Source organism: Electrophorus electricus, chromosome 7 (genome assembly GCF_013358815.1).
Source record: "Electrophorus electricus isolate fEleEle1 chromosome 7, fEleEle1.pri, whole genome shotgun sequence".
Lineage (NCBI taxonomy): Eukaryota > Metazoa > Chordata > Actinopteri > Gymnotiformes > Gymnotidae > Electrophorus > Electrophorus electricus.
In genome coordinates, this window is record NC_049541.1 from 27617682 (window position 1) to 27645389 (window position 27708).

The 27708-nt window shown below is 42.2% G+C and overlaps 9 protein-coding genes across 9 annotated transcripts; 1 reads left to right on the forward strand and 8 right to left on the reverse strand.

Annotated features, from left to right (window-relative positions):
* Positions 1–1726: 1726 nt before the first annotated feature.
* On the forward strand, positions 1727–4627 carry sbds (SBDS ribosome maturation factor). The gene is made up of 5 exons (XM_027030317.2): positions 1727–1894; positions 2305–2434; positions 2695–2895; positions 3587–3751; positions 3975–4627. Exons 1-5 carry the CDS (start codon positions 1767–1769, stop codon positions 4101–4103), a joined length of 753 nt encoding a protein of 250 aa, XP_026886118.1. The 5' UTR covers positions 1727–1766; the 3' UTR covers positions 4104–4627.
* A 141-nt stretch (positions 4628–4768) lies between these two features.
* Positions 4769–6670, reverse strand: LOC113590271 (claudin-4-like). Its single transcript, XM_027030323.2, has one exon. The coding sequence runs from the start codon at positions 5757–5759 to the stop codon at positions 5097–5099; it is 663 nt and encodes a 220-aa protein (XP_026886124.1). The 5' UTR covers positions 5760–6670; the 3' UTR covers positions 4769–5096.
* Positions 6652–26888, reverse strand: cldnj (claudin j). Its single transcript, XM_027030327.2, has 2 exons — positions 26849–26888; positions 6652–7303 (listed from the first exon to the last, which is right to left on the reverse strand). The coding sequence occupies exon 2, from the start codon at positions 7293–7295 to the stop codon at positions 6675–6677; it is 621 nt and encodes a 206-aa protein (XP_026886128.1). The 5' UTR covers positions 7296–7303; positions 26849–26888; the 3' UTR covers positions 6652–6674.
* Positions 8339–26936, reverse strand: LOC113590269 (claudin-4-like). Its single transcript, XM_027030319.2, has 3 exons — positions 26849–26936; positions 10353–10752; positions 8339–9633 (listed from the first exon to the last, which is right to left on the reverse strand). The coding sequence occupies exon 3, from the start codon at positions 9244–9246 to the stop codon at positions 8569–8571; it is 678 nt and encodes a 225-aa protein (XP_026886120.1). The 5' UTR covers positions 9247–9633; positions 10353–10752; positions 26849–26936; the 3' UTR covers positions 8339–8568.
* LOC113590272 (claudin-like protein ZF-A89) lies at positions 12975–14069 on the reverse strand. Its single transcript, XM_027030324.2, has one exon. The coding sequence runs from the start codon at positions 13978–13980 to the stop codon at positions 13333–13335; it is 648 nt and encodes a 215-aa protein (XP_026886125.2). The 5' UTR covers positions 13981–14069; the 3' UTR covers positions 12975–13332.
* cldne (claudin e) lies at positions 15907–16931 on the reverse strand. Its single transcript, XM_027030325.2, has one exon. The coding sequence runs from the start codon at positions 16881–16883 to the stop codon at positions 16251–16253; it is 633 nt and encodes a 210-aa protein (XP_026886126.1). The 5' UTR covers positions 16884–16931; the 3' UTR covers positions 15907–16250.
* cldnf (claudin f) lies at positions 17801–19235 on the reverse strand. Its single transcript, XM_027030318.2, has one exon. The coding sequence runs from the start codon at positions 18895–18897 to the stop codon at positions 18157–18159; it is 741 nt and encodes a 246-aa protein (XP_026886119.2). The 5' UTR covers positions 18898–19235; the 3' UTR covers positions 17801–18156.
* On the reverse strand, positions 21462–22223 carry LOC113590270 (claudin-4-like). Its single transcript, XM_027030322.2, has one exon. The coding sequence runs from the start codon at positions 22176–22178 to the stop codon at positions 21513–21515; it is 666 nt and encodes a 221-aa protein (XP_026886123.1). The 5' UTR covers positions 22179–22223; the 3' UTR covers positions 21462–21512.
* On the reverse strand, positions 24405–26935 carry cldna (claudin a). Its single transcript, XM_027030326.2, has 2 exons — positions 26849–26935; positions 24405–25743 (listed from the first exon to the last, which is right to left on the reverse strand). The coding sequence occupies exon 2, from the start codon at positions 25630–25632 to the stop codon at positions 25009–25011; it is 624 nt and encodes a 207-aa protein (XP_026886127.2). The 5' UTR covers positions 25633–25743; positions 26849–26935; the 3' UTR covers positions 24405–25008.
* Positions 26937–27708: the final 772 nt, after the last annotated feature.

The window sequence follows — 27708 nt, forward strand, 5'->3', positions numbered from 1 at the left end:
GATCGGCTCTTTTAACAAGTGTTTGAAGAACGTGCCTAGTCAGTATTAAAACAACTACACGCTAAGCAAAACAGCCAACAGTGCGAGCTTCTGGCGAACAGCTAACCTAGCTAGCTAGCGGTTAGGTAGCTAGATAAATAACCGTCTTCACAATGAGTTATGAAGGATTTACACAAACACCAAGGCGATAAGAAACTAACCCGAAGCTCTAGCTAGGCCTTAAGCGGTCTGGTCATCTATATGGGACGTTTTACTCACTAGAAAGCTGGTGTTATTCTCCAGGTCAGCTACAGCCTGTTTACATGGTTCTCCTTTTTCACTCGACACGCCGGGTACTCCGATGGCTACCAAAGCTAACTAAGGCCAAACACCGCGAGCCTGATCGAACGACCTCGGGCCGGGCAGCGCGAGCGAGCTCGATGACCGGCGACCGGCGAGCCTGCACGCGACCAAACAGCTGGCTCAGTCACAGCTCGTGCGCTCTGTTAGCGACAGACGCAGCTGGAACGGCTTTAGTTAGCTAACCTAGTCAGCGAACTAATTAATTAGTTAGTTTATCAATAATTATGTAACTTATTAATTAGTTAATGTTTAGTTAGCTAACCTAACCTAGTTAATTTCGCACGAGAGTTCTGCCGGTAAGACTGTCGTTACACCGTCGATGGGCTCGAGAGAAAATCTGAAATGACATGTTAGCAATCGCCCGAAAACACACACGTACACATCCAAGCTGTGATTTTAACATACTACTGGCGTTCAAAGAACAAGCAAATAAACCTCTCAACGCTACTTAACGTAACTTATCTTAACCTGTTTTAGTTCCGCTTACCTTCTCACTCTGACAACCGAAACGTACAATGCGGAAACCTGACGTCATAGAATCAATCTATAACACCAGAGCGATCCAATCCGTAAGAGGGGTGCAATATTGTTAAATTTCGCTATATTCAAAAAAGAATATGTCGTAAAACATTTAAATATGGAAAATACAATTATATATATTTATATATTATAAAATAAGTATAAACTCTGCTTTCAAATATAGCATTTAATATATTTTTAGATGTTATTTTAAAAAGAATACCCCCACATTCTGGCAGTAGACGAACCCATGAAGTCCCGACTGTGTTTTGTGCGCTCATGGGTCTTAAAGCAGGTCAAGTGTACCACTGCGTGTACATGAAATAAATCTCAAAGGGGCAAAAGGTCGGGGTTATGCAAGCATTTAAACGGTACAACGGGTTTTTCATCTCAGACACCCTGTGTTATAAATATTTTTTATTATATTATTCTATTTTATAATAATAATTATTATATTTTTATTATAATAATAATAATATTTCCGCAAAGAGCTCAAGGGCAAGAACAATACAGTTTGTATTGAATTTAAACAAGGGTTTCCCTAGTAATTAACAAGTCAGCATTATGAATAACCTACAGTTAACAAGTTATGGCTCTTTTAGAAACCTAGAATTTAATTTATTAAATTAATGCATTGACACATTCTTTTACACATGCCAGTTAAATTCAAATTAAATTCAGAGTTAAACCATACATGTTGATCGGAGTAATCATATGTGTTGTATACACTGTCCATTTTTATATTTTGGGGGGAATTCAAATAAAGAATAAATATTTAGAAATAACTGAGCTCGTTCTCCAAACTCCAGTCCACAAGAGGGCGGTAGTACCAGCGATGTTCCGTTAAGAGGAGAGGAGAGGCTTGGAAAACAGACGGGGCTGGCAAGTTTATTGACACATACAAAATGTCGATATTTACACCCACAAATCAAATTCGGCTGACGAACGTGGCCGTCGTTAGAATGAAAAAGGGAGGGAAACGATTTGAAATAGCATGTTACAAGAATAAAGTAATGAGCTGGAGATCGGGGGCGTAAGTATTTCCTGCTGTTTGCTGTTGTTGACAATAGTTGACTAAAGCTAGCTAAGCTAAGCTAACGGCTAGCTGGTAAGTTTGCTTTGGCCGCATAGATAAGACAAATCACTAGCGGTGCTTTTTAAAGCAAGACAGCTGGATAACTAATATTACAGTGTATTAATTTTACACTGTTGTGTTTGTGTCACCACAGTTGCAGTTTTAGTAGATTCTGTTATTACATAAATAGCTGGCTAGCTGCTGTGAGGCTAGTTCTCAGGATAACAGGGTGGTTTCCTACGTCTTTGATGAATTTTCATGTTACATAGAGCTTAAACCGTTACGGACAAGAATTCTATGTTGTGAAATATCTCCTTATTGTACGAATAACTCCGCAGCTACTTTGACGTTTTTTTTCACTGTCTTAGGGAGAAAGACCTTGATGAAGTACTTCAGACACATACGGTGTTTACAAATGTGTCAAAGGGCCAAGTTGCAAAAAAAGACGATCTGTCCAAATCCTTTGGGACAGATGACTTAACTGATATTTGCAAACAGGTAGGTAAGCTGAGCATTTAGGGGAGTGACGGGGTATTCTTGAACGGTTGTTTACATACATGTATGGAGTATAGTGTTTCATAATAGTCTATACCTCCTGTAATGTAACAGTTGATAACTGTTAAAGGGTCATTTTAAGTTAATACATGTGTGTTCTTTACTTTTCATCTAGTTCAGAGATGTCACATTCTGCCCTCAGCTCTTAGCTTTATGCAAGATGTTACTAGTGCTGTTTTTGAATGGTTTCTCTTTTCTTTCAGATTTTAGCCAAGGGAGAACTTCAGGTGTCTGATAAGGAGCGACAGACTCAGCTGGAGCAGATGTTCCGTGACATTGCCACGATCGTGGCAGAGAAATGTGTGAATCCAGAAACAAAGCGCCCGTACACTGTCAGCCTAATAGAGAGAGCCATGAAGGATATTCACTACTCTGTTAAAGCCAATAAGAGCACAAAACAACAGGTTAGTAGAATGACCGTGTTGGCTCTGTAGAGAGCTGAAAGGACACCCCAAATGAGAACGGGCTGGTTTTACACACGCTACCTCTGTGTGAGTCAAGAGGCAGTGCTGCATTACACATGCAGAACCGTCTGACGACAGATCACTGCACTGTAGCTCCACCTGTTGGTTTCCTACCTTCAGTACAGAGTACTGTACAGTGATACAGTAACAGTGGTCTTCAGTCTGTTTCAGAAGAACAGTTGAATACAAGCTAGGAGGTGGCAATGTGGCCTAAAATGTTATCACAAGATTGTAAGATTTGTGCTACAAGAGATATATGTATGTTAAATTGTGTAATTACAAACATTTATGAGTAAGGTCCTAGCACTGTATGGTTGCTGACATCGAGAAAATAAATTGGGTGAGGAGACATTTTGGGACAGGAGACGCCTAATGATTGCACAACTCTAAATGTTTGGTATTGAGCTTTAGCTACAGCTGTGGAAGCCCTAAGACACATTGAGACTTGGACCTAATACAGTCATGCATGTTTAAATATTACATTATAATCACTATGCTACATGTTTCATATTGTGATAATGACAGTGTTATTGTGCAATAATGACATTTCCCAGGCCTAATAATAATACATTCTTTTATTATTAGTGGTGGTGTAACAGCAGGTAGCCATTGTGTTCTTTTGCCCTGTTAGGCACTTGACGTGATCAGGCAACTAAAGGAGTCCATACAGATTCAGAGAGCTCATATGCGGCTTCGATTCGTCCTGCCGGCCAAGGATGGGAAGAGGCTGAAGGAGAAACTCAGACCTCTTTTAAAGGTGGTGGAGAGCGAAGACTTCGACGAGCAGCTGGAAATGGTAAGAGTCTTCGGCTCTACAAGATCATGCTGTTAACATGAGTTGTGTGTGTGATTTTTGTTCATTTTTACTTTCTCGTTCATGCTGGTGTTTTAATATAAAAGGTATTGATACAAAAGTATTGGAGAAACTTGCTGGAATGACCCAGTATGTAGCATCAGCGTTATACAGAGTAGTTTGTTTTCCTCCAGTGTGTCTGAAATGCACGCTCTTGCTCCCGTAGGTCTGCCTGATAGATCCAGGCTGTTTTCGGGAGCTTGATGAGCTGATCCGCTGCGAAACAAAAGGCAAAGGATCTGTGGAGGTGCTCAGCCTGAAGGATGTGGAAGAAGGGGACGAGAGACTCGAGTAAGCCCAGCTGACTGCCTGCAAGCGACTTGCCCACCACACTAACTCTACCGCTTAAAGTCTTTTTGCTTTTATTCTGTATTGAAATGTGTTTGTTAGTTTGTATCACGTAAAATATAACAGCACGTCCAGCAACATTTGCTGAAGTTTCTAGCTTGCAGGTGCTTCTACTTCTGTCCGTTTCAAGCTGTACAAAAAGCTTGAGTGGAAAAGGATGTAGTTTTTCCAAGGAATAATCCAACTGAAATCACAAAGAAGGGTTTATTTTCTGTGAAAATTTAAGTGATTTGCATGGTCAACTGCATGATAGGCAGTGGACTGATTTACTGAAATAAATATGAGTGCATTTGAAATGACATTGTAGATAATGATTACCTTGGGTAATGATGAGAACATATTTTGTCTATCTTTAAATGTGTGCCACCATATCTAACTCTTAGCAATGCAAGTTCTGCTACTAAGGTAAAGTGCAAAATTGGCATGTTTTTGGGGGGAAAAAAGTGCAAATAAAACATGAAACGTGGTCCACTTCTCTTGCTTCTATGCTTCTTTAACACATCAGTAAAAAAAAGGCTTTGGCTCAGTGGTTAAGATACTTGCCTTGTAAATGGAAGGTTGCCAGTTCAAGCCCCACCTTTGCCAAGTTGCCAAGGTTAGGGTTAACCCTGAGCAAGGCCCTTAACCCTCAATCATTCAAGTTGTATTCAGACATAATTGTAGGTTGCTTTGGATAAAAAGTGTAAGCAAATTGCTGTAAATGAACTGACTGCTTGAGAACCACAGTTTGTGCATACTCACGTTGGCTATAGCACCATGGAGAAAAGTGTAACATACAAGGAAAATGTCCCACCTTGAGTCTTAAGTTACATCTAATATTTTAACCTTACAGCCATAAGCAATATGTATTGTTTCAAGCATAGTTTTACTTTCCATTTTCAGTGGATCCCTTAAGAGTCTACAGTGGTGTTAATTCCACAAGAGGTGAAGTTCACTTATTTCAAATTGGTCTGGTAGTGTGCTGGTATGGGCTGGGTATGAAGGCAGCCCTGTGTATAGCGAAGAGTGGATCATCTGTATCTGGCTCTGCCGTTTGTGCTGGTCGTGTTTGTTCTCGTCGCTCTTGCAGTGCTGCACAGCACAGTGTGCTCAGAGCTCCTCCTCCGACAAGCAACAGCACAGTTCCAGTCCACCCACAGTATAAAGCTGCCCCCCACTCCTTGGTCAGGGGTGCGTTGGAGTCCAGATCACTGTTTGTGGCGTGTGTGGTCCAGGCTACCACCAACAGGAGCAACAGCCCCGACAGGAGAAAGGTCAACCCAGCCGCTCCCTTGACTTGAACCTGCTGGGGGAACTTGGCCATGCCTGCCAGGAAACCCACCACGGGAAAGACTCCCGTCCCGATCGAGGCGAGGATCAGGGCTTTCCAGGATCGGAAGCTCGCAGCGAGGAACAGCAGCGACTGGTAGAAGCTACAGTGAAGGTTCCCGGTGCTGGCTTCCTGCCAGTTCAGCCAGACACCGTCCCAGTACAAGGGGAGAGCATCCGTGACATTGTCCATGGTTCCATACACGTTCCACATAGGCAGAAACCTGGTGAAGATGGCACACAGCCAGCCTGCGAAGGCCAGCCCGAAGAAAGCCCACTCAAGCCTGTCGTCCATGCTCTGCTCCAGCTGAGCCACGCAGCACAGCCGCTGTATAACCACGGGGAGGAAACCAACCGCTCTAGATTCCAGAGCTGGGCGTGGGGGCCGCGGAGCCTCCCCATGGCAGCGTCAGGCCTGCTGCAGCTCGGCTTTACAACATCTCATTATTGCTTTTGATTCTTTTTTTCCTTTCCTTTCCACTCCGAGGCCCAGACAATGAGCTCATTGTCTGAATTCACCAACCTCCTGTCTTGTGCTGTGAAGGAGTCTTTGTAAGACACAATAACTCAGTTGAAACTTGGGCATCACCAAACATGAAAAATGTAACCAAATTTTATTCAAATAGGAACAGTAGAACACAGACACAAACGGAATACATTATCTAAAGTAAAGTTATAAGCATTCTATGTTATTTGTAGAGACAGATTCTGAATTGACTAAAATCATTTTTGAAGTATGGATAAATGCTAGAATTGTGTCGATAAAAGCCAGATTATTTTAACAATCAGTATTGTAGCCCTTCCAGTTGTGCTTAATATACGTTGTAGGAATGTGATCCTTATTTAAATCGTACTTCAGTTTTAAACCTCAAAAACATTTTTATTCATCATGTAACAAAGTTTTAAATGGCTTTGGGATTTGTAATGGCCAAATAATTTACTTTGGAGCTATTGACATGGCCAAAATCGTACCTCCTAAAGACTTCCAAAGGGTATCATTTCAGACCATTCTTTTATTGTCACTAATTCCAAAACCATAAAATATGTTTGACACCGGAGCATTTTCTTTCCTACTTTTTAGCATCCATCTGAAAGGTTTGACACTGTAGAGTGACAATCATGTGACATAGGGGAACTTGCTAAACACAACCTTGCTCCTTGGTTACCCAATAACAGCTTTGTGTTGCCTAGTTACCATCATTCCCCAACCTCACACGTAGTTCATCAACGCATAGCTGCTTTGGGTGCTTGTGTACCTGGGAGAATGGTTGCTCCTCTCGGGTGGGCAGGTGGTGCAGAGGACAGCACCGCCCACAAACAGGAAGCCTGCCGTCACCCAGCCCACATAGATGGCAGCTCCCATCTCCCTCTTCAGTGCCTCATGAACGACAGGGTTGTGGAAGTCCCTGATGATGGAGTCGGCTGTCCAGGACACTGGCGCAGCGGCGCTGAGGCCCGCGAGCATGAACGTGATGCCAGAGGCGACCACGATCCGGGCCTTGGCCCGTGGGTCACTCAGGCAGTTGGTGCAGTCGGCCCCGAGCAGGAAGATGAGGAACGCCAGGCAGGCGAGCGCCATGGTGGCCACCACCAGGCCGCGGGACGCTTGCAGTGCTGGCTCCAGGTCCAGCAGCGCGTCGTACAACTTGCACTGCATCTGGCCTGTGCGCTCATACACGCACGTCATCCACAGGCCCTCCCAGAAGACCTGTGCCACCACAATGTTGGTGCCGATGAAGGCGGTGACCTTCCACATGGGCAGCGCGCAGATGATGATGGTGCCGGCCAGGCCAATCATGGCCAGTGTGATGCCCAGGACCTGCCGAGCCATGGGTGGGCCTGGAGAGGAGGGCGTTCAGAGATTAGCATGGCCATGATGGGCCAACTTTGGCTTTTTAAGTTGAAAGTTATAACCAAGCATCTCAGCTCTCTTGCTTTGCAGCTCAGAGTTAAGAAGGTTCCATCACTAGATGGCAGTACTGCACAAAGCAGGATATCTCAAACACTCTGGGCATTGCATTAATTTCTTGTTGTACATCAGCGCAGGTTCTATACATTTAAGACAACCTGTCCCAGCTCAGTGTAAAAAAAAACTGTGTTGGACACATTAAAGTTTGCTGAGCCATTATTTAAGTAGAACACTCACGTAAAGAAACTGATTCTGAATAAAAGTGAGAATTTTTAACAGATAAAAAATTACCACAACATTCTCCTCTCTGTTCTCTCCAGGCTTGGTGTGACTGGCTCTGCATGGAAATGGTTTCAGTGTAATGGCATAAAGACCAATAAAAAATTACCATATTTCTATTATGCTTTTGTGACCATTTAACTTGATGGCCCAGATTTTCAAAGTTGAAACGTTCATATGCATAACAATACACCATTCTGAATCCTGGAACCAATCTGCGGTCTTTGAAAACAATGCCTAAATTATAGTGTAATTGTATTAAATTCTGTTTTGAAAGAGAAAAGTGAGACTCCTAGTTAGATAAAGAGAAGAAGACACCTCAGAATATGAGTGTTTTAGTGTGGGAACCTTTCGATTTGATCTGAGCCTTGTAAACGAGGAGACGAGTACAGAAGAATCTTCAAATAGGCCAAAATTTTAAAAATTCAGGAAAATTCTGGTTTCTGTTCTTGTTTTTGTTTGTTTTGGTTCAAACCAGCCCCCTCCCCCATCATTCAGGTCCCGTGGTATGTGGGAGGTGTGGGTGTTCTAGCTGCGAGGCCTCAGAGGTTCCTTGGCAAACTGGTTTTTTGTTGTGTCTTGACCTTATGGGAGGAAACCAGCATCCCAGGAATGACAAGGTCGTGAAACAAAGACTCAGATTTTATTGTCATACTGGAAGTTAATGGACAAATATAAGACAGCTCTTGGCTATTCACAGTGAGCATTTATTAAAGTTATTGTACACACATATTCTTATTACAGTCAATGAAAGTCTTACGAACACAGATATATAATAGGGGACAGTGTTTGAAAAAACACAAAAAAGCTTCAACCCAAGAAGTTGCGCATAAGTAATCTTCACTGCATATCTCAGTACATCAGAATGTGTTTTCATTAGCAAACACACCCACAAGAGAATGTCTTTCACATGTTTTTAGATGTAAGTCTTGGATGTAGGTGTGCCAGACCTCAGAGGTGGTGCTGTATGGCTTAATATAGAACTGGGCTTCTTCACCGGTTGGTACTTGAGAGACGATCCTTGGTTGTCGCTTGGGGGGCAGGAGCTACAGAGAAGAGCCCCTCCCAGTATCATCAGAAGCCCCGCCCCCCAGCCGATGTAGAGCGAAGCCCCCAGCTCCCGTCTCTGTGCGTCAACCATCACGGGGTTGTAGAAATCTCGAATGACCGTGCTGGCGGACCATGAGACAGGGATGAGGCACAGGATGCCGGAGATGACCAGCAGCACGCCTGCCCCCAGCATCGTCCTGTTCTTGCTGCTCTCCACCGTGATGAAGTTGGTGCACTTCCCAGCAACGAAAGTGATACAGAGCCCAATAAGACCAACCAACAGGGACACGACCACCAGGGCCCGTGCGGCCTGCAGGTCTGTGCTGAGCGCCAGCATGGAGTCGTAGACCTTACACTGCATCTGCCCCGTGCTCTGCACCACACAGCTCATCCAGATGCCCTCCCAGATGATCTGCGCCGTCACGATGTTGGAGCCGATGAAGGCCGTCACCCTCCACATGGGCAAGGCGCAGACGATGATCACGCCGACCCAGCCAATCAGGGCCAGGATGCAGCCCAACAACTGGATACTCATGGAAGCCATTCCTGCATCAGTTGCGGTCAACGCTCAAAATCGAGCTGCTCCCTTCCTCAAGTGCAAAATGGAAAATAGAGGCAGCTGAACTGTTTTTAACGTGTGTAAGAAGGAGGTGTGTACTGTTGTGCAGGAAGGTTTTGGCCAGCCAATGAATACCTGCCTTTCAGGATTCTTTGTACCTGGGACAGCAAAGGTGGGGCTGCATTTCCCCTCCGTTCCGTGCTCTGTTTTACAGTGCTGTGATTGAAAGCTGTAACCAATCTGAAATCACATCTGCTGGAAGCAAAATGCCTTGCATTCAGCATTGCTTTTGCATGGGATCACAATCCATGTGCCATCCACCACAGCTGGGATCGCAGCCCGGGGCCGTTTTACCTCTTTGGTGTTCTCTTTCTGGTAAAACAAGAACAGCAGGTGCAAAAGCTATTTCTCATATTTAAAAAGGTGGCCAGCGATGTTACTCTGACAGCTGACCTCAGAGCTCTACGCATCAATAGCCAACTGGTTTGGGAACATGCACAAAAACATGTGTATCACACAAACAAATCCAGTCAAAATATGTAAACTATCAACAGTTATGTGTTAATCTCCATAGTAACTGTTCTATACTCTCTCAGGCATACGATTGACAGGAATGTTATCCCTGAATATATTCCAAAGGATGGACTAATATAAATTACTCAGATACAGGAGCAGGGATAAATACACCAGTATTTATTACTCAACCCAGTGGTTATTAAAAAAAAGACAATTAAAAAAATTATTATTACATGTATAAAACTCTGACTAGGCTTTATGCAGTAGCCACACAGAAGCAATAAATGCTTTTTCCAGTTGATAAACTGGTTCACATTTTCCAGGATTTTTGAGTCCTTAAACCTGCCACTTAAAGTAAAAAAATAAGCCAATGAATATCTCTGTATTCATCACTGTATCTGAGTAATAATCATCAAGTGGAGTATTAAATACCAGTGTATTTATCACTGCCCCAGTATCTGAGTAATAACCACTGGGTTCACTGTATTTATCACTGCCCCAGTATCTGAGTAATAACCACTGGGTTCACTGTATTTATCACTGCACCAGTATCTGAGTAATAACCACTGGGTTACCTTCCACATGGGAAGACCACAAGTCACGGTAGTTCCCAGGAAGCCAACATTGGCTAGGGTAAACCCCAGCATCTGCCGACACATGGACACCATTGTGTTTCTTCTGAGTGCTTGCTGGCAAGGAAGCTGCCACTCGCTTTAGTTCTGCTGTACAGGTAAAGTGATGAAGGTCCTTCACTCCAGGTCCAGCAGCACGTCGTACCACTTGCACTGCATCTGGCCTGTGCGCTCATACATGTACATCATCCACAGGCCCTCCCAGAAGACCTGTGCCACCACAATGTTGGTGCCGATGAAGCCGGTGACCTTCCACATGGGCAGCGCGCAGATGATGATGGTGCCGGCCAGGCCAATCACATGGCCAGTGTGATGCCCAGGACCTGCCGAGCCATGGGTGGGCCTGAAGAGGAGGGCGTTCAGAGATTAGCATGGCCATGATGGGCCAACTTTGGCTTTTTAAGTTGAAAGTTATAACCAAGCATCTCAGCTCTCTTGCTTTGCAGCTCAGAGTTAAGAAGGTTCCATCACTAGATGGCAGTACTGCACAAAGCAGGATATCTCAAACACTCTGGGCATTGCATTAATTTCTTGTTGTACATCAGCGCAGGTTCTATACATTTAAGACAACCTGTCCCAGCTCAGTGTAAAAAAAAACTGTGTTGGACACATTAAAGTTTGCTGAGCCATTATTTAAGTAGAACACTCACGTAAAGAAACTGATTCTGAATAAAAGTGAGAATTTTTAACAACAGATAAAAAATTACCACAACATTCTCCTCTTTGTTCTTTCCAGGCTTGGTGTGACTGGCTCTGCATGGAAATGGTTTCAGTCCTATCTGGATGGACGGTCCTATCAGGTGACATGGAGAGGATCCACATCCAAACCGTGTAGACTCTCCACTGGTGTTCCACAGGGCTCAGTATTGGGCCCCCTTCTCGTTTCTTTGTATACTCGTTCTCTTGGTGATTTAATATCTTCTCATGGTTTCTCCTACCAATGCTATGCCGATGACACTCAATTAGTTCTTTCTTTTCCACCCTCAGACACACAGGTCTCCAGATGTATCTCAGCATGCTTGACTGACATCGCGTCATGGATGACAGCCCACCACTTGAAGCTCAACCCCAGTACCAGTAAAACCGATCTTCTGTTGATCCCAGGTGCTCCCAACCCTTACCATGACCTCACAGTTTCCTTCAAGAACTCCCTGGTATCACCATCTGAAGCTGCCCGTAGCCTGGGCAGAACTTTGGACAACCAGTTATTGTTCTCAACTCATGTCTCTAATCTAACCCAGTCTTGCATATTCCTCCTTTGTAACATACGAAGGATTTGGCCCTTTCTCTAGCAGGAAGTTACCCAGGTGCTTGTGCAGTCTCTTATGACCTCAAAGCTATACTACTGCAACTCGCTACTTGCTGGTCTTCCTCTAAGAGCCATCAGACCTCTACAACTTGTCCAGAATGCAGCAGCACAATTGGTCTTCAATCTTCTGAAGTTCACACGTTACTCCACTGCTGCGCTCCATTCATTGGCTTCCAGTAGCTGCACGCATCAGATTTAAAACCTTGATGCTTGCCTACAAAGCCAAAAATGGACCAGCCTCTTCATACATGAGGTCAATGGTCAAAGCCCGATCCGTACCTCGAGTACTTAGAACCTCATGTACGGCTAGGCTTGAAATACCATGCTTCAAGTCTCACTGAAGACAAGCATCGAGACTATTTTCTGTCCTGGCTCCCAGATGGTGGAATGAACTCCCGCTTGCTGTCTGGACAGCAGAGTCCCTTGCAGTCCTCAAACACAGACTGAAGACCCATCTATTCGTGGAATATTTATATGACCACTGACCCTGCTCCTATACTGACTAAAAAAAACTAATACTTATTGTATGGTATTGTTTATTACACTGATGTTGTGTAACAAACTCTATTATTTATTGTTTATTACACTTATCATTGTTTGAGAGACCTCATGTATTTTGTACTTCTAGTCATCAGCAGTGATCCCTGTATTCTACAGTATTCTAGATCGTTGGTATATTGGACTCTAACCTACTGTACTGTACTAGGATGGATTCTATGAGTAAATGACAAAGCAATTTTGTAAGTCTCTCTGGATTAGAGCATCTGCTAAATGCAAATGTAGATGTTTCTATCATACTTTTGTGACCATTTAACTTGATGGTCCAGATTTTCAAAGTTGAAAAATTCATATGCATTACAATACACCATTTTGAATCCTGGAACCAATCTGCGGTCTTTGAAAACAATGCCTAAATTATAGTGTAATTGTATTAAATTCTGTTTTGAAAGAGAAAAGTGAGACTCCTAGTTAGATAAAGAGAAGAAGACACCTCAGAATATGAGTGTTTTAGTGTGGGAACCTTTCGATTTGATCTGAGCCTTGTAAACAAGGAGACGAGTACAGAAGAATCTTCAAATAGGCCAAAATTTTAAAAATTCAGGAAAATTCTGTTTTCTGTTCTTGTTTTTATTTGTTTTGGCTCAAACCAGCAGGTCCCGTGGTATGTGGGAGGTGTGGTTGTTCTAGCTGCGAGGCCTCAGAGGTTCCTTGGCAAACTGTTTGTTTGTTGTGTCTTGACCTTATGGGAGGAAACCAGCATCCCAGGAATGACAAGGTCGTGAAACAATGACTCAGATTTTATTGTCATACTGGAAGTTAATGGACAAATATAAAACAGCTCCTGGCTATTCACAGTGAACATTTACAGTTGCATATATATTAAAGTTATTGTACACACATATTCTTAATACAGTCAATGAAGGTCTTACAAACACAGATATATAATAGGGGACAGTGTTTGAAAAAACACAAAAAAGCTTCAAGCCAAGAAGTTGCGCATAAGTAATCTTCACTGCATATCTCAGTGCATCAGAATGTGTTTTCATTAGCAAACACACCCACAGGAGAATGTCTTTCACATGTTTTTAGATGTAAGTCTTGGATGTAGCTGTGTCAGACCTCAGAGGTGGTGCTGTATAATATAAAACTGGGCTTCTTCAGCGGTTGGTACTTAAGAAACGGTCCTTGGTCGTCCCTTGGGGGGCAGGAGGTGCAGAGAAGAGCCCCTCCCAGTATCATCAGAAGCCCCGCCCCCCAGCCGATGTAGAGCGAAGCCCCCAGCTCCCGTCTCTGTGCGTCAACCATCACAGGGTTGTAGAAATCTTGAATGACCGTGCTCGCGGACCATGAGACAGGGATGAGGCACAGAATGCCGGAGATGACCAGCAGCACGCCTGCCCCCAGCATCATCCTGCACTTGCTGCTCTCCACCGTGATGAAGTTGGTGCACTTCCCGGCAATGAAAGTGATACAGAGTCCAATAAGACCAACCAACAGGGACACGACCACCAGGGCCTGTGCGGCCTGCAGGTCTGTGCTGAGCGCCAGCTTGGAGTCGTAGACCTTACACTGCATCTGCCCTGTGTGCTTCAGCCCCATGCAGCTCATCCACAACCCTTCCCACATAAAATGCACCACCCCGGTGTTGTAGCTGATGAAAACTGTCACCTTCCACATAGGCAGGGTGCAGACGATGATCATGCCAACCCAGCCAATTAGGGCCAGGATGCAGCCCAACAACCAGATTCTTATTGACACCATTCCTGCATCAGCTATGGCTAACGCTCAAAATCGAGCTGCTCTCTTCCTCAAGTACAAAAGAGAAAATACAGGCAGTGGAGCTGTTTTAGACGTGCATAAGAAGTAGGTGTGTTCTGTGTGGGGCTGAGGGTAGGGGTTGCGTTTCCCCTTAAACGAAGGTGGGGCTATGTTTTCCCTCGGTATATTTTACAGTGCTGTCATTGAAACCTGATATCCCAACTATTGGAAACAAAGGCATTCTTATGTGTTCTGTTTCTGGTAAAACAAGAACAGCAGGTGCAAAAGCTATTTCCTGCTTTTAAAAGGTGGCCATCGATAGTATTCTGACAGCTGACCTCGGAGCTCTACGCATCAATAGCCAACTGGTTTGGGAACATGCACAAAAACATGTATCACACAAACAAATCCAGTCAAAACATGTAAACCATCAACAATTATGTGTTAATCTCCATAGTAACTGTTCTAAACTCTATACCTCCATGGCTTTCTCTAGCACTTAAGGTTGGCACCTGTGTCTTGTTTAGTGTTCACTAGATTCAGGATTTAAACCCTGTGTTTGCCATGTTTCAGGGCTGTTCATTGTAAGTCTAGTCGCTGTTTTGTGAATAAACTGACCCTGGACTGTGACTACGCTTCTAACTCTGCATTCTCTTCTCCACATGTGCATCCACCTCCTAACCACTCACCGGTTACAATTAAAAGTTTAAAAGTTTAAAAACCCTGACTAATATACAGTAGCCACACAGAAACAATGACAATTTTTTTCCATGTGATAAACTGTTTCAAGTTTTCCAGGATTTGAGTCCTTAAATCTGCTGCTTAAAGTAAAACATATCTCTGAATTTATCACTGTATCTGAGTAATAACCATCGAGTTTTGTATTAAATACCAGTGTATTTATCACTTTTAATTTGTGAGTGCACTAAGTAGATATTTGTTGTGAGTCACCCTAAATAGGCTCATGACCCACCTAGTCCAATAATAATCTATCATGTCAAGTGTGTCTTTTCATACAGTATTTAATCATGAAAAAAAATCACAAGATTCAAGTTTGTAGCAATACCTTTTTTTCCTCACGTATATTTGCAAACCAAAACTACCATTGTTGTCATACCAACCTGACAACAAACCTCCCAAACCTGTTGGTGTGCATACAGCAACTCTGTGACTTCAGTCCCCAGAGAGTCTGAGTCACATTTGCTTGAATCTTTGCCCTAATTGATGGCTAATTGTCTTTGCCCATGAGTTTCCATGGTCTTCCGTTCATTCAGGAATCACATGTCAAACTGGTGCTTTTCTTGCATTTTTATGAATTTGATGGGTAATTGCACTCAGAAAAGAAGCTTTAGAAAATCCTCCCATGGTGACACATTTTAAAGCCTTAACACATATCGTAACTACTGCCCCTAGATATCTTCTGAGTTATCTTTCAGCGAGGATACTAAACATTTTATTGTTCTTTTTACTACAGAAATCAAAAGCCTTTTTCATTACAGTAAGCCTACTGCAACAATGGTCTTTGACAGGACACATTCAGACTTATTTAGCACAAATCAAACTGAAACCATGATTTCTGTTAACATTAATCTGACACTTTTGTTCAAGGCACCTTACAATTATGGCTGAACACAACTTGAGAGTTTAGAGCTTTACTCAGGGGCCCAACAGTAGCAACTTGATAGTGGTGGGGCTTGAACAGGCAACCTTTCAATTACTAGTACCTTAACCACTGAGCTAACACTCCCTGACTGAAGAACACCACCAGTTGCGTTGGCCAGGGTCACTCGCATTGCAGGCAAGAATTCTACCACTGAGCAACCAATGCTTAAGAAACTTTATTTTAAATTACATCAAAGATAGTTCAGTTAGACAATATTTTTTTTAACTTTTACTATAACTATAAATAACAAAAGGAAAAAAGCACATCTATTTTACAAGTTGTGTAAACCAGTTATTAATATATTAAAGTACTGTTTATACTTAATCACACAGTGCAATCATTTCACATTCTTACATTCGTTTGTGTACATTTCCTTAAGACAATTTATGTAAGACAAAACTGTCCTTATAATCATTGCAAATATGCAGCTCTCGTCCATGCGCAGAGCTTTCACTCCACTCGCCTTCGCGCATCTCAGAAGGTCTTGTCTTCACAGCACTACTGCCGCCCCTTTCCTACTTCTTAGAAGAACCAGTGGAACAGGAAGAAAGATTTCAAAGTAGAACGTTTTAATAAACTAGTCCCCAGTCTTTGCTCTGTGGCTGTCCTTTCAGACGTAGGCTCGGCTGGTGGCGGTGGAGCGCGGCTGCGAGTACTTGTAGACGGGCATCTTCTCGTCTTGAGGAGGGCAGGAGCTGCAGAGCAGAGCTCCACCCAGGATCAACAGCACCGCGGCACCCCAGCCGATGTAGAGCGAGGCACCCAACTCCCTCTTCTGTGCACTGGTCAGCAGCGGGTTGTAGAAGTCCATGATGATGGTCTGGGCCGACCAGCACACAGGGATAAGACACAAGACCCCAGCCACGATGAAGATGGCACCGCTGGCAATGGCTACCTTGATCTTGGTGCTCTCATTCTCCACGAAGTTGGTGCACTTTCCCCCACCGATTCCAAGGATGATCCCTAACAAAGCCACCACAATGGAGATGATGATCAGTGCTCGGGCCGCCTGCAGGTCCCGGGGGAGTGCCAGCATGGAGTCGTAGATCTTACACTGCATCTGGCCCGTGCTCTGCATAACACAGGTCATCCACAGGCCCTCCCAGATGATCTGTGCTGTGACGATGTTAGCCCCAATGAATGCTGTTACCTTCCACATGGGAAGACCACAAGTCACGGTAGTTCCCAGGAAGCCAACAATGGCTAGGGTGAACCCCAGCATCTGCCGACACATGGACACCATTGTGTTTCTTCTGAGTGCTTGCTGGCAGGGAAGCTGCCACTTGCTTTAGTTCTGCTGTACAGGTAAAGTGATGAAGGTCCTTCACTGTCCAAGTTATAAGACTCTTTTAGATGGGTGGAGTCAACACTCCCCATATGTCTCTACTGAAACCAGTGCACAGGGTTGGTTTCAGGACTAGCTAGATTCCTCAGCAGCATTGATAGACAAAGAGTTTCGATGAGATGCACATCATTTGAAAGCAAGCAAAAGTTGTTGAGAACCAAAAGAACCAATGACCAATCAGGAAAGTCCCTCTAAGCATATGTTTGACTAGCACTTTCATCTAGCTTCATGATTTTAAACTTCTAACCTGGTTTTTTTATTTGCTGTTTCAATAAAACCTGTTTTTTTTTGTAAGTAAATGTTCTTCATAGAGAATAAGTTGCTGTTTGAGTGAACAACAGACAAGACTCAATTAACTCAACCTTGTAAAGGAAATTGATATTTGTAAAGAATAATATTCACTTGATTTATTTAGGCCATTTATTGAACATATTTAGGATATCAGTAGTGATAAAATGAAGGAAAATTAGGTGCCCGCAATATTAGTGTAAGGGTTTCAGATTATTAGTATAAAAGGAGATTATGACTGAAAGGTGACAGGAATTCTGAAATAAAAATTCACTATCACTCATATATGCAGTTCTGCTTATGGCACTGCTACAGTCCAAAAACAGAAGATCAAAATAACCCAACTTAAGTTCTGGCTTTTGTTAATTTTAAACTTCAGCACTTTACTGAGCACCAGAGACTGTGACAACATGAAACTTTCAACCTGATGGTTGAACAGGTGTGGCTGAACTGTCATGTGACAGAAAGTAAAATACACATGTGTTGTTGTGATATAAAAATATCTTTATTGACAATCAATTCCTCTGGCTTGGGAAAGTTAATAACTTCCCCCATTACAACACATTTTCCATTTATCAACAATGAGAAGCAGTCCAGTACGGTAACTGGAGAGCATTGATTAAGCAAAATGTACAAACCAACTGTTTCGCCTACTGACAGTACTTAAGTATACTGAAAATAAAGTAATAAAATCTACTAAACAGGTTTTAAGATCAGCAATGTACACAACACCACAGCAAAACATCTTTGTGCAACCTGAATGCTGACTACTTTACAGATATAATCAAGTTCAAATTTGCAGCTGATGACAGATATATCATTCAAAACAAGGCAAGGAACATCATTGCAAAGAAACAGGAGTCCAGTTGTTAAGTTTTTTTGCCTATAAATATTGTCTCGGCACTGCAGAGTAAGTGGCTGCATGAGGTTTGTTTTGTATATAGTTTCCTGTGTAGGCAACACTGGGTGAGTATGTCCTGACAGGCACATACGGGCCTGCTGGTCTCATCATGGGGCTCTGGTAGGGATACATGCCTGTGTTTTTCGGGTACACATCCTCTTGTGGTGGACACGATGAACAGAGCAGGATGCCTCCAATGATAAGAATGGCGGCGGTTCCCCATCCGATGTAGATGCAGCCACCGAGCTCTCTCTTGTCAGAGTTGGGTATGAGGACGTTAAAGTAATCAGAGATGGTGTAGGCTGCAGACCAGGAGACTGGAATTATACAGATGATGGCGGCCACGAGACACAGCACCCCACCCAGGATGACCAGTTTGGCCATGGTAGACTCATCCTTCAGACAGCTGCTGCAGCGCCCGCCGATGAAGGTCATGAGAACGCCGACGAAGGCGACGATGATGGCGATGACGATGAGGGCCTGGGCTGCCTGCAGGTCCTGCGTCAGGGACATGATGGAAGAATTGATTTTGCATTGCATCTGACCAGTGCTCTGCATGACACATTTCATCCACAGGCCATCCCACACGATCTGGCCCGTAACGATGTTGGCACCGATGTAGTAGGTTGTTCGCCACATGGGGAGACCACAACAGAGACACAGACCAACTAGGCCAATGAAGCACAAGGTCTGGCCTGACACCTCCTTGGCTATCCGCCCCATCGCGAAGCCTTTGAACCAAAATCCAACGGCAATGCAGCGACGCAGTTCCTCACAAAGTAACGTGGACAGGTATGAGAGACAGGCAGGAAATGACAGCCTGTTTGCTAAGGAGTCTCGCAGGCAGGAGTCATGTGACAAGAAGTATCTGGCTCTTCCAGAAAAGCGAGATTCTACAAATTCTCAGTACTCTCAGTGGACTGTAGTACTTTTTAATACACATCAGAGGAGAAACAGGTTTGCTTCCTTATAGCCTGAAACAGTGAAACAGTGCAGACAAACAGAGGTTTGGTGCCATTGCCCTTGGGTTAGCATTAAAATATAATCAGGTATGCAACTGATATAGATAGATAGATAGATAGATAGATAGATAGATAGATAGATAGATAGATAGATAGATAGATAGATAGATAGATAGATAGATAGATAGATAGATAGATAGATAGATAGATAGATAGTAGTGAAGTAGTGAAGTACACAATGTTTCCATAGAAACAGGATGTTTTGGACAGAGGTACCTCATAACCTAAGCAAAGGAATTTGCTGGGGGAGGAACTAGATTATATTTGAAAAAGTAGATGATTAAATCATAACATTCATGCCAAGGAGGCTTCAAAAATTCCAAGAGTGTAGATCAGTTCTTTTTCTTTGAGGTTCTTAATTTCATTGTTGCCATAGCAACAACTGGCAACTACAATTTTTAATCTCTCTCTCTCTCTCTCTCTCTCTCTCTCTCTCTCTCTCTCTCTCTCTCTCTCTCTCTATATATATATATATATATATATATATATATATATATATATATATATATATATATATATATATATATATATAAAATACATAAAATCAAATGTGCTTTATTGGCATAACAGGTTAAATGACCTGTTACCCACCTCCACCAGGTTGCCACTGTTGGGACCCTGAGCAAGACCATCAACCCTCAATTGCAGAAGATGTATTCAGTCATAATTGTAAGTTGCTTTGGACAAACGCATCAGCTAAATGCCGGAAATGTGAGAGAGAAATGTTTTCAAAGCAATACAGTATATGTAATTGCATTATTAATATACAAATGAATAAGAGTTTTATAGAGAATAGAAAATAAATAAATAAAACAATTAAAAAGATACAAAATAACAACACTCATACCCCCCCACCCCACACGCACGCACGCACAGATGCACGCACCCACGCAAGCACAGCTTGAACCAAAATGGAATATTATGAAGTAAACACCTGAAAGTGACCCTTATGGTGTAATCACCTTTATCTTTTGAGAGACCAGAGATGCAAAAAGAAATTAGTTAGTTGAAATTAGTTAAATTATTAGTTGAAATGTTTTGGTCTATGTTAATAAACATATTTCTGTCTGTCATCTCTTGAAAACATTTAATATTTATTTTTACAAAATAGATTTTTACAAACATTAATTTTTACATTTACATTTACATTTACATTACAGCTTTGGTGTTTATTTTTACAAAAGCATATTTAGAATGATCTTAGATATAGCCAATGGCACAAAAATCATTGCCTTTGGCTAAACAACTGTTGCTCTTGCAAACAGTTCCTGGGTTTAGGAACTGGTTTGGACAGTTTGGTTCCAAGCACTGACTCCCTGATCAGAGTTTACAGTTGTAACAAACAGAAAACAGGTTTAGAAACTCAAGCCAATGAAAGCTGTGTTTTCTCCAATGGTCTACTGTCTTTGGTACAGCAGTTACTTGCAGAGACGTCTTTAAATGAATACTCTAAAAGATTTCCCTCAGAACTTTCTAAACAAATTAATAAACTGAAAAAAGTGAAAAAGAAAGTTTATAGACAATCTTTCTTTTAGAAAGATTATTTTGAATAGACTACTTGGAATACAAATAGATAGCACAGCATAGCATAAATTGTCTTTACATAAAAAGGCACTAATTCTTAAAAATGTTTTTGAAAGTGCAATTACTGCGCTTTTATGGGATAATTGTGTTTTTTTCTTCTGCATCCAAGCCCAGTATACCCAGCCTTGTCGCACTACATGATAGATCATCTGATCTAAGACGGGGAGGTCACTTATACAGTCCCTTCAGAACATGTAAAATATGCAACCAAATATTTCTGAACTAATGACCAAACAGTTCCAAAACACTCGAGCCACACCACTGTGCAGACACAACTGAGTCTGTCAGAGTCAGTCAGAGCTCTCAAGACAATAATACCTTTGTTTTTTTACATTTCCTCCCATGCAGTCATCTTTGTGAAGAACCCTTGGCTAAAGAGTGGCAGGGTTCATGTCTGCATTCTTAAACATGTGCAGTGGGGGAAAGGCACATGAAATCAGTGTTTGAAACAACACATAAGGCTGAAGGATGCAATTCATTTGGAAAACTCACTGGTCCAACGAAACACCCACTTCAGTGTTTTAACCAAAATCAAAGCAAATAAACCTAAACAACACAAACCATGCATGTATAGCAATTCAGACTTTTCCTCCTAATATGTCAGTTGAAAGTCAGTGGTGTAAGGATATTCCCCTCTCTCTCTCTCTCTCTCGGCCCCCCACTCTCTCTCTCTCTCTCTCTCTCTCTCCCTCTCTCTGTGCGTCTGTCTCTCTCTCTCTCTCTCTCTCTCTCTCAGACATATTCCCTGGATGAGATGGTGGATCTCACAGGAGAGAACTTAGGGTTGTAGATGCGCTGCTCTTTGGGAGGGCAGTTCCAACAGAGAAGACCCCCACCAAGCAGCAGCATGACCGCCGCACCCCAGCCAATGTAAAGAGATGCCCCCAGCTCCCGCCGCTGCGACTCCGACAGCATGGGGTTGTAGAAGTCTGAGATGATAGAATGGGCTGTCCACGACACGGGGATCAGACACAACACACCGGCGATGATGAAGAGCACTCCGGCTGTGATGCTTGCCTTGGCCTTGGTGCGCGTATCCTCGATGCAGTCCGTGCACTTCCCACCAGCAACAGACACCACCACCCCGAAGACCCCAAACAAAATGGATATGATGACCAGGGCCCGGGCGGCCTGCAGGTCAGAGCTCAGTGCCAGCACGGTATCGTAGATCTTGCACTGCATCTGCCCCGTGCTCTGCACCACACAGCTCATCCAGATGCCCTCCCAGATGATCTGTGCTGTCACAATGTTGGCGCCGATGAAGGCCGTCACCCTCCACATGGGCAGGCCACACGCTACCATCACACCCAGACAGCCCATCAGTGATATAAAGATGCCCAGAATCTGAACTCCTTGAGATGCCATTCTTTGACATTCAACCGCACAAAACAATTGCATAGAGAACGTTCTTCTGAGAGGTGGTGGTATTTATAGGCTGAAGGCTCTTCTTGTAGGAACGGTATATCTCTGAATGTTCCCAGACAAGATGGTGCTATTTGATCCTGACACCCTCATACTCCTGGAGGACTTTGTGTACATCACAAACAAAGCTTGAATGACCTAAGCTTGAAACCAAACACATGCAGGGTGCCGATCTTACAAACAGAAACCAAACACCTCAAGGTCGCCGATCTTACAAACTAATTTTTATAAAGAGAACTTTTGGCTCATTGCAGAAGGGCCTTATAATTCACACCATAAAAAGGCTCATTTTCCCCCATAGCAAGAAAATATTCTATTACTAATACATACTTACCATTAAAATGACTGAGAACAATCAGTTTAATTCAGTCCAGTTTTGTACAGTGCTGTTAACAACACGATATTGCCACAAAGCAGCTTTACAGAATCAATTATATAATATGTAGATGTGAATGTTAATCCATATCTTTTCACAGTATTAGAGCTTCCTTAAAAGAAACTATGGTGGTCACTATGATGGTCTCAACTGTGATCTCTATGGTGGTCTCTATGGTGTTCTGTATGGTGGTCTCTATGGTCACCATTTTTTTATTGTGGTCTAATTAAACAGTGAACTGATAATAATGAAATGATTTGGAGTGCCTGAATGAGAGTATCTTTTTTGACAGATTATTGCCAGGTGTGACAGATCATTGGTACTGTAACATCCAGGCAACATTTTCTGTAACAATATCTCTGTAACGGTGGCCCGAGTGCCTCGATTTGGTGAAATATTTAATGACATAAAACACAGATGACAGTGGTGGCACACGCATAACGTGAACGTGAATACAATTAACGCTAACAACGATGACTAGAACATTTAACAGAGACTATACACACAATAACCCTAGCACTAACGATATACGGACGTTCTACACAAACACTGATGGTGACAATAGCAATGACCAACGATGAGGGGGTTTAAATAGACAAACACTTAACATCAAAAACCTTGTGCAGGTGTGTGCTCTCACGGAGGGTGTGGCTACAAACAAATGTGAACCCCCCTGCACGCGGCAGGCCATACCATGTGACTCGTAGGGGGGAAGTGTTCTGTAACAATCCCAGTTTATAGACTCTGAATAGTTAATTACTTACTAATTAGTTAATTACTAAACTCAGAGTTTGTATCAGCAGTAGTGGCATAATTCCTAATTGGGATGTTCATTTAAAACTTTATCAAAATATTCTGTATTAAAATGGTGACTTCCCATAATTAATGTTTTTTTTGTGCAAAGCACAACCTCACTACTTAAATATAGAGAGACTTACTGTCTCACCAAATGTAAACACATTCCAGATAAATCATCTTTCCCAAAACGAAACTCTCACAGCATAGTCACTGCATGTTTTATGGTTATTTACAACATGTTTGGATTATTCTGTTTGATATTTAGAACTACCGACAATTTCCTCAGGATTGTTTTTCAATCATTTTGCACACAAATAAACTCGATGAATCATGGTTTGTGTTTTTTGTTGTAGAATATTTAAAGGCCCTTGACTATGTTGTAACTATTCCTGCCTTTGACTAGAATTGTTTACACTTTGTCCTGTCAGAATGTTTAATCCACTGAAGAGGAGAACAGAGGAGATGCTTAGCAATACAGGCAATCAGCAAGTTGGGGCTAACTCATTTTCAAAAATAGCAAACCTCTTCTTTACAAGTCCAAAGGTCAGAGTTTGGCTTGAACATAGTGGGGGTTTGGCTTGAACAGCAGAGGGCAATAGTGATTATCTGATCTGGGAGTTCACTAGGAAGTGAGTTCACTAGAAGGAACACTGGGTATCAGTCTACTGTCTCTAGAAGTGAATCAGTTCTTATATAACAGATCACCAAGCTCAGAGACAACACCTCAGGAAGGGTTTTGATATGTCCAAAAATGTATGAACTGTTAATGTATTTAGTGCAAATTATATTTTGTGTTTGCTGCTGCCATTTAGATTTATTCCCAGTGTAGTTTATATTTTAATTTATGTATTATAATTATGTATATTTTATAATAAACATTATTATATACAATATTATGTATATTATAATACCTAATGTACATTATGTATTATAATTATGTAGACTGTCAGCTGTTCTTATTAATGTGATGCTCCGTGTTGAACGTTACTTGTGAATGAAGTGATTTTGATTCTTTTTTCATCCATTTATTCCTTTGATGATGTATACACAGAACACAATAATACATGAGACATTACACAATACACACCTGAAATCATTATTGACTGAAGGAGCACAACTCAGGGATTTTCCTCATGACTAGTCAACAGCACTTTAATACATTACTACAAAAGTATTAGCTTTGAACAAACTGTCTACATTGTCAGATCCACCGTAATAGGTGAGGAATTGCATTTCTATATATGTGTGTACACTAAAAACCCTGTTGTATTTTACTGTAAAAATATTCATTATTTACAACTAAAATATCTTGTGTAAAACCATAAAATTTCAAAATGATAAATTGTAGACATGAATTATATATACTGAATACAAAACAGAAATATTGAAATTAAGTGTTGATATATAATACACAACTCAACATTACACAGCTGAAATAACATTTAAAATGAAATGAAAAAATTAAGTTTGAATGCACCGTTATATCGTTTGGTTACACTGAAGAGTCATACCAATGTTCTGTTGTTCGATCATTATGTCTTTGCCTTTGTTTGACATCTTGTGACACAACGCAGCAAAAATATGGGCCACACACACAATATAATGAAGTCCAAGCCTCCCTCTGGGCTGTTCTCACACGTAGCCTTTGGGTGCTGAGGAGTTGGCTGCAGAATACTTGGTGCTGTAGTGGTCTTGGGGCGGGCAGTGAGCACACAACAGTCCTCCCCCAATGATCAGCAGTCCTGCAGCTGCCCAGCCCATATACAGAGAGGCCCCCAACTCCATCTTCTGGGAGCTTATCACTGTGGGGTTGTAGAAGTCACTGATAATGGAGTGGGCAGTCCAGCAGACAGGAACCAGACACAGCAATCCACAAAGGATGAAGACCACACCTGCCGTGATTCCAACCTTTGCCTTGCTGCTCTCGTCCTCGATGCAGTTGGTGCACTTGCCGCCGGCGACAGCCAGGAATATGCCAACTAAGCCCAGCAAGATGGAGATCACGCAGAGGGCCCGGGCAGCCTGCAGGTCAGAGCTGAGCGCCAGCAAGGAGTCGTAGACCTTACACTGCATCTGCCCCGTGCTCTGCACCACACAGCTCATCCAGATGCCCTCCCATGTGGTCTGCGCCGTCACGATGTTCTGGCCAATAAAGGCTGTGACCCTCCACATGGGCAGGGCACAGATCACAATGACCATGATCCAGCCAATTATGGCCAGGGCTGTGCCCAGCATCTGTAAGCCAGCGGACGTCATTCCCGTCTGGTAGCTCCCGTATTAATCCACACAGAACGAACCCTAAAAGCGTTTCTAGCCTGGTTTGAGTTTAAAATGACAAACTGGTGAAAGCGGGTCCCTTTTTATATGCTTTAATTAAGGAGGGGCACACACACACACACACACACACACACATACATACGCAAATGAGTCATGACTAGTTCCCTTGCCTTCATCTCCTCCAAAATCTCCTTGCTTTTCAGGTTTTGAGTTAACTGCCAGAAGTGTCCTGGTATGAGTCATAATTTCCATATAGAGACAGTACAAATGCAGATTCTACAAGACAAGTTAAGGAAAAGTCTCGTACATCCTAGAGCTACTGTGTGGAGTGGTTCACTTTTTAGAGATATTATAGTCTTTTAAGAAATCTTGGGCAGTGTATTATAATTAAATGCTTTTCAAAATATAGAATCCTTATAGAGCATCAAACACAACACAAATAGGCTATGGATTAAATGTTTTCCTCAATGAATATTAAACTGCAGGAGAATGCAAATTATACTGTGAGCACAAAATGCTAAAAATATGGAAATCTTTTCCATAAAGTCAATCTCCAACAACTATTAAATGTTGAAAGGTCACAAGGTCACCATGGCAAAGTAAATACCAGTGAATAGGTGTGTGTATGGTCTTAAAAAACCAGAAATCACCAGAATGTTTAATGCAACTGAAAACTCTCAAGCTTGTGTAGTTCCTCCTTGGATGCACCTTGATAAAGCCAAATATATATTCTCAATGTTTAGCTCCGTTTCGCAAATTACACACCTTGAAACGGATCACTTGCACCAATAACAGGCACGACGAAAGAGTTTGGCTTCATGACATGGATACTGAGTGTGTATGGTATGATGTCATTCAGCAAAGGCCATCTCAGATAATCACATGTATAAATTTATTTTAATCATTATAAATCAAATGAATCTAGTAAAGCAACAGGTCTCAGTCTACGTTTACGAGTACGCTGTTGTAGTTCAATGAACTATTTACCACAGCACAAACTGTTCGCTCACAATCACTGACTTATGTTTTTACCCCAGAGCAAAAGAAAACCAATTAGATAAATAAAATATTCACATCTGTAGTCAATGAAAAGATTGCTTTCTCCAATCGTTGCTGTATTTTAGACTGTAACATTGGTAAAGAATTAAAAAAAAAATTACATTGATTTAAAAAAAGAATATATAAAATGTCTGACCTTTACTGGTTGTCTTCAAGGAGTGTACAGCCTTCCTAGAAGACTCTGGAGCTGTCCTATAAGCTCTTAAAGGTTTGCGATCTGGGCGTGCGAGGAAGGACCCAGCAATAATGGCGTGGTGAAGGAGGCAGTAGACTCTAGGGCCTGGGACAGGTGTAGCTCCTACTGGACACAGCGAAGCAGAGTAAAAGCCATGGATTGTTGCAATAAAGAAAGGGAGCACTGTTCGGAAGCCAAACCTGCCATTAGGACAATGAAGCCTCTTTTTTTGGAGGCTGCTCATTAAAATATCCTTTGGCTTGGGGTCAGTGGATAGAGTTCCATGCTGCGTGCACACAGTTAAGGAATTTCCACAATTAAGGAGCTGAGGAAAGATGGCTTGCAGAATATCATCGTCTTGTGGAGACTATTCTGAGATTATCGGGGACTATTTTGAGATTATCTGAGACCATGCAGAATGTGGAGTAACTGTGGTGCACATTTGCAGACTTATCCATAAGTGTCCCTGTTTCAACATTATAAACATTCTTTACAAAAGACATATTTGAAGCTGTAATCAATTCTCATGTTCTTTCTTCATTGTATTTAGAGTGGTTGTCATGGGAACTTTACAGATCTGAATAAAGAACAGCAACAGAATGACACATTGCAACGTTGTGAGTCGACAGTACACAAACAACTGGTAGGAGTGATCATGCGACCCAGTGAGAAGCACCTTTCTGTACTTTGCACTTTCTTGGAAGTATATGCTCTTAAAATATTCTTTCTTTAACTTGGGTTCAAAGTTAAAAATAAAGTGTAAAGGTCGTTAGTACAGTTTGAAAGTATTGAAAGTATTGAAAGTATTGTGAGTATATGTG